This window comes from Penaeus vannamei, chromosome 24 (genome assembly GCF_042767895.1).
Source record: "Penaeus vannamei isolate JL-2024 chromosome 24, ASM4276789v1, whole genome shotgun sequence".
Lineage (NCBI taxonomy): Eukaryota > Metazoa > Arthropoda > Malacostraca > Decapoda > Penaeidae > Penaeus > Penaeus vannamei.
Genome location: NC_091572.1, coordinates 23,799,892 through 23,809,891, shown reverse-complemented (window position 1 = coordinate 23,809,891; position 10,000 = coordinate 23,799,892). Strand labels below are relative to the sequence as shown.

At 45.0% G+C, this 10,000-nt stretch overlaps 1 protein-coding gene across 2 annotated transcripts in view; it reads right to left on the bottom strand.

Annotated features, from left to right (window-relative positions):
- LOC113803334 (xanthine dehydrogenase/oxidase) overlaps nt 1-10,000 on the bottom strand; it is a 45,863-nt gene that overhangs the window by 2,731 nt on the left and 33,132 nt on the right. For both annotated transcript variants that reach the window (XM_027354103.2, XM_027354105.2), the window contains exons 15-26: nt 9,534-9,771; nt 9,015-9,196; nt 8,402-8,754; nt 7,839-8,054; nt 7,093-7,243; nt 6,153-6,298; nt 5,490-5,667; nt 4,548-4,676; nt 2,434-2,561; nt 1,931-2,048; nt 986-1,160; nt 539-618 (exon numbers count right to left, since the gene is read on the bottom strand). In XM_027354103.2, the coding sequence (XP_027209904.2) occupies nt 539-618; nt 986-1,160; nt 1,931-2,048; nt 2,434-2,561; nt 4,548-4,676; nt 5,490-5,667; nt 6,153-6,298; nt 7,093-7,243; nt 7,839-8,054; nt 8,402-8,754; nt 9,015-9,196; nt 9,534-9,771 (2,094 nt within the window). The remainder of the gene's footprint in view (nt 1-538; nt 619-985; nt 1,161-1,930; nt 2,049-2,433; nt 2,562-4,547; nt 4,677-5,489; nt 5,668-6,152; nt 6,299-7,092; nt 7,244-7,838; nt 8,055-8,401; nt 8,755-9,014; nt 9,197-9,533; nt 9,772-10,000) is intronic.

The following is a 10,000-nucleotide window of genomic DNA, read 5'->3' as shown; positions in this document are numbered from 1 at the left end:
GGTTAAATGATTTAGGTAATAATTTTGGTATGTGGTTCATTTAGAGGATTGTAATTATAGAAAGTGGTTGATTTTGATTATAATGATGGATTATCAAATCAGGTGATAATAATAATAGAAAGTGGTTGATTTGCGTGACAATAAAAGTAAAGTAAGTGGTTGATACAGGAGAGATTATGATTACAGAAAATGGTTGATTTGCGTTATGGGGACAAAGAATGGTCAGTCTGGGTGATGAAAATAATAGAGTGTTTGATTTAGGTGATAAACGAAAATGTCATATGACGGTACTTGTCAAAATAATTAACCACAATCAATTTCTGTGCATCAAAGTAAAGATGGCTTTGGATGTAAAAGTAATACAGAATCCTTCATGAGCATATTCTTAAAAAATACTTTGTGTAACACCTTTGAATACTCAAATCTTACGAAATACAACACGAAAAGCGTACATCATCTTAGCAAACCGATGCCCTTATCGCAATAACACAAAAAGGTATTATTATTATTAAATCGATTTCTGCGCAGCATTCCTCACCTTGGACGAGAAGACAGCTCTCGGGTTGGGCGCCCCGCGGAGTAGGGACACGTTGAATTCTCGCGGAATATCTTGGAAACCTACGAAATACAAAAGAAATAATGTTTTTGAGACTAATTTAATGATTGTGACGTTTCTAAGTGACATAGAGACTGTTATTGTTGTTGTTTGTGAAAAGAAATCAAGTATTCCAATGGTCGTATTTGGTCTGGTGGTATTAATGACTGCGAAAAAAGAATGTAGATTTATTTTAATCAATGTGATCTTGATAACGTAAAAAAATATTAAAAACAAAATAAATATTTTTTTATCATTAGCATTGCCATAACCAGTTTCGTTGTACATCTTATAGTTTATATTACTTATATTATCACCATCCTCATTCTCAGTATCATCATAATTAATCATTCATATTCTCATCATCATCATCCTTAACACCAACACTACCTGGAATCTTGTAGGCGCCGGGGCCACGGGTGAGCAGCACGCCCTCGGGGGAGAACCGGAGTTCCTCTAGGGTGAAGAGTCCGAGGCCCTGAGCGAAGGCGCCCTCCACCTGCCCGATGTCGATGGCGGGGTTGAGCGAGTCGCCGACGTCCATCACGATGTCTGTGCGGAGGACCTGCGAGAGACGGAGGAAGAATAGATCGAGTGATACGGGTGTTGAGGGTATTTCTCCTTTTTGGTGTTGAGGGTATGTCTCCTTTTTGGTGTTGAGGGTATGTCTCCTTTTTGGTGTTGAGGGCATTTCTCCTTTTTGGTGTTGAGGGTATTTCTCCTTTTTGGTGCTGAGGGTATGTCTCCTTTTCGGGGGCCACGGGCGGAGATAGCGATGGCGTATTATGTGTCGTGTCAGGTTGAAGATAAACTGGCAACCCATCTAGAGCACTCCGATTCGTCACATTGCTTCTGAATACTTGTGTCTGCGTATGTTTTGTAATCTTAAATTTGAGTGCAATATTTTTCTTTACTTCTTAATCTAAATATATTGCTTTCTACACCACTTTATTTTCCCCCAGACTTTTGTTCTAATTAACCGGTTATTTCTCATACATCTATGTACAATACTCTCCCCCTCCCTCCCTCCCTCCCTCCCTCCCTCTCTCTCTCTCTCTCTCTCTCTCTCTCTCTCTCTCTCTCTCTCTCTCTCTCTCTCTCTCTCTCTCTCTCTCTCTCTCTCTCTCTCTCTCTCTCTCTCTCTCTCTCCCTCTCTCTCTCTCTCTCCTAATCTCCGTTTTCTCTTATATCTCAACCTTCTATCTTGTTCTCTCTCTCTTACCTCTCTTTCTCCCTTCATTCCTCTCTCATTTTTCCTCTCTCTTTCTCTACCTCCTTTTCTCCCCATCCCTTCTCTTTCCCCTTTATCTTCCCCTCTCTCTCCCGTCTACTTACCGAGTGATCACCCGTGAGACAGTCTATCTCGACCTCAGAGACAGACGCTCCGTAACTGAAGTAATTGAACGGCCGTCCTTCCCCCTTCTCGAAATCGTACCCGGAAATGTCAGGGGTTCTGCAATGAACGTTGTATAATTATTTATTTTCTCTCTCTTTCTTGATTTCACTCTCGCTCTCGTTCACGCTTTCTCTCTCTCTCTCTCTCTCTCTCTCTCTCTCTTTCTCTCTCTCTCTCTCTCTCTCTCTCTCTCTCTCTCTCTCTCTCTCTCAAAGTCGCTAGATATAATAAGACACAAAAACAAAAGAACGGACAGCTGCTGTTTGGTAAAATACTCGAGTTGGAAGTGTATTCGAAGATGACATTTACACAACCGATCACCACCCTTTCCCATACCCTAAACCCTTGCAAAAAATACAAACGACCAAACCAATTAATTAACATTGATCACTTAACAAAAAACAAATGACTGAAACGATAAAATAAACAGATAGAACCTTACTTATAGAATCCCGTGGCCGACAGAGACACCCGGTCGAAGTAGGCCGCTTTTACCCAGTCATCCCAGCTTCCTTTGGGGTTGCTTGCCATGTAGGGTTCCAGCCGCTGCATGATCGTGTTGCAAGCGTTCTGTGTGTGGATGCGGGAGACTTAATGGATGGTGAAAAGGGCGAGGGGAAAAGGTTGATAAAATGGAGGAAGTTTTGATTAATAAGTAAGGGAAGGGGGAGGTAAAGGGTTGATAAAGTTTAGGAAAATTTAAAATACGGCGAAAGGATTCATGATATCAATAAAATGGTGGAGAATACTCGACTGTGGAAGATCGTAAATCGCCAAACCTTATTATGTTGCTAGAATGGCGGGAAACATGAGAAAGGGCACAAGAGTTTACTCTTTTCATAAAATGGCGGAAAAGGCCATGAACTATATAATTTCAATAAAGACGTAATCAGTTGCAAAAGAGTTCACTGAATTGATAAACATCAAGAAAAAAATAGAAAGACATGATTTCTAATAGAATTATTGGTTCATAGTAAAGTGTACTACCGGATGTGTGGAATTCATGGAGAACGGATTGCAGCAGGAACAACGAAAGGAAGAACAAGAAAACACACGAATATGCCGAAGGCCTTCTCACTAATGCTTCGTCAGGGCATACACGGTTCGGTTCAGTTAGATTTGCGGTCATGCTTCGCCCGGGCCTTTTCTCTGGAGTGGCCCGGCGTGTCAACTATTTCTAGTTAACTCATGTGATGACAAGAGGTACATAGAGGAGTATTTGTACAAATGTTAGGCGGTCAGGTCACGTCGGTAATCGGGTGAGCGACGACCTTGGATAGTTCGTGGCTCCCCGTAGCGGTGTTGATATTGTTTGTTGTATGAATGAACGCCGCTTCCACCATCTTCCTTTGCCGTGGGGCTAGGCCTTGCTTTATGATGGAGAACTGGGACCACTTCGGGAGGTGACCGTCGGTGTCTACGTGAACAACGAAGGCGCTTATCGTGTCGTGGCGTCGGAGAGCGCTGCGGCTCTGGCTGATTCGTTGTTCATGCAGTCCTCGTGCTGTCTTACCTATGTAGACTTTATCATAACCACCTCAGGGTATGTTGTACATCTGGCTGAGGGGTCTGTCGTGGTTTGACCTCTTGTCTCTTACGATATCTCCGATCTTCTTGCCTGAAGGCGTAGCTCTCTGACGAAGCATTAGCGAAAAGGCCTTCGGCATATTCGCGTGTTTTCTTGTTCTTCCCTTCGTTGTTCCTATTGCAAACGGCCGGATGTGCAGGGTTCGGCTAACGCTGTGACTGACTACTTGGTTTCTTACTTTATTGCTTCGTTTTATTTTCGTATTTATGTATCTATTTTTTATTTACACAATCTATCTATTTGCACCTTTCATAAATATTTTGAAGATAAAAAACAATCTATATTTTGTTTTGGGCGAGGTATATATTTAGATTTTGAGAAAAAAAAAGAGAAGAGGAAACGAGAACAAATATTAAAAAGAAGAGAATAACAAAAGAAACCAAAACAGCTAAAAGCAACTAAATCAGAACAAGAGAAGGAAAGGAAGAAAAAGTAAGAAAAAAGAAACCGCAAGGAAAAATATCTATCACAATATTTCAAAAACACATAAAAAAGAAAAATACACAACCCCCAAAACAAATAAGTAAAACATTATATGGATAAATACATACATGAATAACAGACAAATACATACATACTTACATACATATACTCGCACATTCAAACATACATACATACATACATACACACATACACACACGCACACACACACACACACACACGCACACACACACAGACACACACACACACACACACACACACACACACACACACACATACACACACACACATATACACACACACACACACACACACACACACACACACACACACACACACACACACACACACACACACACACACACACACACACACACACACACACACACACACACACACACAAACACACACACACACACAAACACACACAAACACACACACACTCACAAACACACACACACACACATACCCACATATTCCCATACATCCAAAAAGCGTATCAACAAATCACTGAGACCAAATCGTACCAAAACCGCCATTCCGTTGAGATCTGACGACGCAGACGCAGCCGTGGGAGACGTGTTGGGGACCTTGTCTGTGCTCGTCTCGGCGATGAAGATCCTGGAGGCTGGGATCTTGAGGGTTCTGGCAGCCACCTGAGGGAGGGAAGGGGGAGGGTGAGGAGGGGGTGAGGCGTGAGGGAAGGAAAGGATGAGGGGAGAAACGGAGGGAGGGAGAGAGATGGTGAGGGGGAGGGAGGGAGGGAGGGAGATGGTGAGGGGGGAGGGAGGGAGGGAGGGAGATGGTGAGGGGGGAGGGAGGGAGGGAGGGAAAGAAGGGAGATGGTGAGGGGGTGAGGCGCGAGGGAGGGAGAGAGAGGGAGGAAGGGAGGTTGTGGAGTGGAGGAAGTGAAGGGTGAAATCTACGTATAACTGTTGTTATCGGGATTATTGTTATCATTACCATTATTATCATCATTAATATTATCATTATTATTGGTAGTATTATCATAATCATTATTATTATTATTACTACTATTGTTATAATAATCATTATTATTATCATCATCATTAATATCATTAGCATCATCATTATTACCTTATTATAATTATTATAATCATTATCATTATTACTATCATTATTATTATCATTATTATTATTATTATTATTATCATCAATATTATCATCATTAAAATCATCTTTATTACTGTAATAACAAGTATTTTTTATCATTATCATTATCATCATTACTATTATCATCATTTTCATTACAATTATTATCATCGTCATCACCATCATTATTCTTATTACTATTGAGATTCGTCATTACCAATCTTATCATCATCATCATCACCAAGACAATTATCATTATCATCATCCACAATCCACATCACCATTATCATTAAGCATCATCACCCCCACATCCCTTATCCCTATTCTTATCATCACCATTAACCATTCACACCAACCTGAATCATCTTGGTGTGGAGTCCCTGGCCCATCTCGGTGCCCCCGTGGGAGAGGAGGACAGAGCCGTCAGTGTACACCAGGACGAGCGCCCCGGCCTGGTTGAGAAACACGGCGGTGTACGCGATGCCGAATTTAGTAGGCAGGACGGCTATGCCCCGCTTTCTGTACTTGTTGTTTCTGTGGAGGGTGGAGTGGCTTTTGGAGACATTGTTGTACGGGTTTAGAGGGAGATGAAGAGGGGAAGGGAAAGGAAGAGGGAGAGGGAGAGGGAGAGGGAGAGGGAGAGGGAGAAGGAGAGGGAGAGGGAGAGGGAGAGGGAGAGGGAGAGGGAGAGGGAGAGGGAGAGGGAGTGAGAGAGGATAATGGAGAAGGAGAGGGAAATGGAGAAGGAGAGGGAGAGGAGAGGGGAGAGGAGAGGGAGAGGGAGAGGGAGAGGGAGAGGGAGAGGGAGAGGGAGAGGGAGAGGGAGAGGGAGAGGGAGATGGTGGGGAGAACACATGATTCATTGTTCTGCAATTCAATATACAACAGTCAATTACGTAATCTGTTGCTTACTTTCTACTTTCACCAATTAAATTTACCAGAAAGGTAAACATTTCATATCGTCCCTACATCCTCACACTTTACACCATAACTGCAGAACATCCCTCGCATTCCCTTACGCGTTAAACAAGTCCACCGCCTCCTTCCGCTTGTGGTAATCGGCTTGGTGGGTGACCTCCTCCCAGCACCTCCTGACGTTGCACTTCTCCAGCAGTTGGTCGAAGTGAGTCGAGTCCCCGGTAGTGTAGAGGTTCTTTGCTCGCACCTGAGGGAGTAGTGGAAGACGCGCCCAGGGGTGGAGGGGAAAGGGACCCAGAGGAGGAAGGTGCGTGGAGTAAAGGGGAGAGGGAGCCACAGGAAGGAGGAGCAAGGAGTCAAAAAAGAAACCAGAGAGAACAAAAAACGGGGACGAAAGGGGAGAGAGGACCCGGGGGAGGAAGCAGCGTGGAATAAAGGGGAGGGGGGACCGGAGGAGAGAGCAGGGAGAGAAGGGAAGAGAAACCCGGGGGAGCAAAAAACGGGACGGAAGGGGAAAGGGAACCAGGGGGAGGAAGCAGCGGGGAGCACAGGGGTGAGTGACCCGGAAGAGGAGGAAGAGGGGCGTCAAGGGGAGAGAGACCCAAGGACAGATGGACGGAGGCAGAGGAGAGAGACCCGATGGAGGGAGAAAGGGGGAAAGGAAACCAGGGGAGAGGGGGGGGGGGCGAGGGAAGGGAAGAAAGAAGCGTATTGCTTAATAACAAAATACAGGATTTGTTTGGATAAGACAGTCTGTAAAATCTTGGTTTTCATATTTCTCACGACAGGCAAATGCCTCCACAAAACATACATGAAATTCAGTGAAACACCACTGTTTTGCAATCTCGCCAACAATATATATACTAAAATCTTTCTACCGAATTTAAAAAATAATAATAATAGTAAAAAAATAAAAAAATAAAACACCAAAAAGAAATATACTAAAATCTTTCTACTGAATAATATAAAACCAGTTATATCCCTTACTACACCGCTTCCACCTAAGAAAGAACAAAACGAACTCTACCAGCTTCACCCCACCTCATATGGATCCATCCGGAGATAATGCGCCACCCTCGACACGATGTCCTCGGCGAAGAGCATCCCCTGGGGGCCTCCGAAGCCTCGAAAGGCCGTGTTGGACGAAAGGTTGGTCTTGCAGGCATAACCCGTCACGCGTCTGTTCTCACATCTGTGAGAGAGGAAGATGATGATGATGAAGAGGAGGAGGAGGAAGAAGAAGAAGAAAAGGAGAAGAAGAAGAAGGAGGAGGAGGAGGAGGAGGAGGAGGAGGAGGAGGAGGAGGAGGAGGAGGAGGAGGAGGAGGAGGAGGAGGAGGAGGAGGAGAAGAAGAAGAAGAAGAAGAAGAAGAAGAAGAAGAAGAAGAAGAAGAAGAAGAAGAAGAAGAAGAAGAAGAAGAAGAAGAAGAAGAAGAAGAAGAAGAAGAAAAAAAAGAAGAAGAAGAAGAAGAAGAAGGAGGAGGAGGTGGAGGAGGAAGAAGAAGAGAAGAAGAAGAAGAAGAAGAAGAAGGAGGAGGAGGAGAAGAAGACGAAGAAAACCAGGAGGGGGAGGGGGAGGAGGAGAAGACGACGACGAAGAAAAGAAGAAGAAAAAGAAGAAGGAATAGAAGGAGGAGGAAAAGAAGAAGCAGAGGAAGAAAAAGGACGAGGATATACTTCAAGAAATAAACTAAATAGTAAGCTCAAGAATGGTTATAAAAAGCCGAAATATATTTCTCAAAATGTTCCACTCCCAAAGCACGTTCGAGAAACATCGCGACGACGTACTTGTAAGCATTATCCATACTGAACATCGCTCTGTGCACGACCGAACCGGAGAGATCGTACGAATTGCCGCCGTTCGCGTACAAGTCCATCTCTATGGCCGTGAAGACGCCCTCGTTCGTGAATCCGACCTTCCAGCGGCCCAAGAACGGATGTCGGTTGCCGGTCATGAGCATGTCCTCGTCTCTGTCCAGCATCATGCGTACGGGGCGCTGGAGGCTGTGGGACGGCAGGGGTTTTAGGTATGCTTTAGGAGGTGTGTGTGTGTGTGTGTGTGTGTGTATGTGTATGTGTGTGTGTGTGTGTGTGTGTGTGTGTGTGTGTGTGTGTGTGTGTGTGTGTGTGTGTGTGTGTGTGTATGTGTATGTGTGTGTGTGTGTGTGTGTGTGTGTGTGTGTGTGTGTGTGTGTGTGTGTGTGTGTGTGTGTGTGTGTGTGTGTGTGTGTGTGTGTGTGTGTGTGTGTGTGTGTGTGTGTCGGTTTCGTCACAACCGACAGAGATCCAATCATATTACAAATCAAGTCAGAAATCCGCTCAGATCCTTCGCAAAACTTCTGGCCACCTACGCCGCCGCCGCCACGCAGACGGGCAGGGACGCCACGGTCGTCCTGGACTCCTTCCCGCCGAAGCCTCCGCCCATCCTCTTGACGCGGCACACCACGCGGTTGAAGGGCACGCCCAGCGCCGCCGCCACCTGCTCCTGCGTCCTCGTCGGGTTCTGGGAAGACGTGAACAGCTCCATCTCCCCGTCCTCGAGCTTGGGCACGGCGAGGTGGGCGTTGGTCTCGAGGTAGAAGTGCTCCTGGCCGCCCATGTGCAGCTCGCCCTCGAGGACGTTGGAGGACGACGCCAGGGCTGCCTCGACGTCACCCTTCTTGATGTTCCAAGGGCCCCACCACGACTTCTCTCGGATGGCGTCCTAGGGGGGTCAAGGAAGGAAAGAAACATATTTTCATATCAATTCTTCATCAATACACACTTTGGCATGTACTGCGCGATCATTTAAGTATGTAGACATGAGATTATTGGAATAATACATGTTTTGGAAAAAAAAATAGGAATAATTTCTTCCTTGAGCAATATTTGCTTTCCAGAAAACTATTTGAGCAAAGATCATTATTCGTTCATCGATCTGATTTCTTAAGACCCCAGAAAACTAAACCGTACGGGTCTTGTTACCTGGATCGTTATGATTTTCGGCGACAGCTCCTGGTACTGGACCTTCACCAGTTTGGCTGCTCTCTGCGCCGTGGCCTGGTCCTTCCCCACAACCAGCCCTATCACCTGACCCACGCAGGTAACTTTCTCTGACGCAAAAATCTCCTCGTCCGGTAAAATACAACCTGTCTTGTTTCTCTCGTCTGTTGAGTCATTTCGAGCCATTAGCTTACAGTATCTTTTTGTGGTAATAATATGTTTGGAGGAATGTTTGATTTCTTACGTCGAATCGAAACCCTGAATAGTTATTGACATAAGGTATATTTAAACCCTCCTCTATTTTAATCAAAAGAAACGTTTGATTTCTTATGTCGAACTGAATCTTTGAAAAGTACATAAAGTACATCTAACCCCCCTTGTTTATCTTAATCAAAAGAAACCAATAAAACCTTATCAGCAAGCATAAAAAATAACATTATCACAAAGTTCCATCGGAATCTACTCGACTCCAAACGGACCTTCCACGCAACACAGACTAACCCGGGATGTCCCTCGCGCAGAAGAACCTCACAACGCCCTCGACCTTCAGGGCTTCGGACTCGTCAATGCTGAGGATCCTGGCGTGGGCTTTGGTTGAGAGGACCACCGCCGCGTACAGTTCGTTCTGGAAGTGCGGCATGTCGTCCACGTACACGGCCTCTCCGGCGGCCTGCTTGAAGGCAGCGGCGTGGGTCATCGGCCTGCCTATGGGGTCGAACCTATCCTGACCTGGCGAGACCTTCGACGGGAAAAAAGTGGATGCTCTGGTTAATCTCTAATAAATCCGTAAGAAAAAGGACAGTTTTATCAAAAGCTAACACTTCAAAGCCCACGTACGCAAAGCGTGGTTTCGCATCACTATGTCATCATTATAGTTATTTCTAACATCCACCAGATCTACGTATTGGCAATGTTTATACACTACGCAAAGCCCTCTAGAAGCTAAACTAAGAAGTTATAATCCTCAC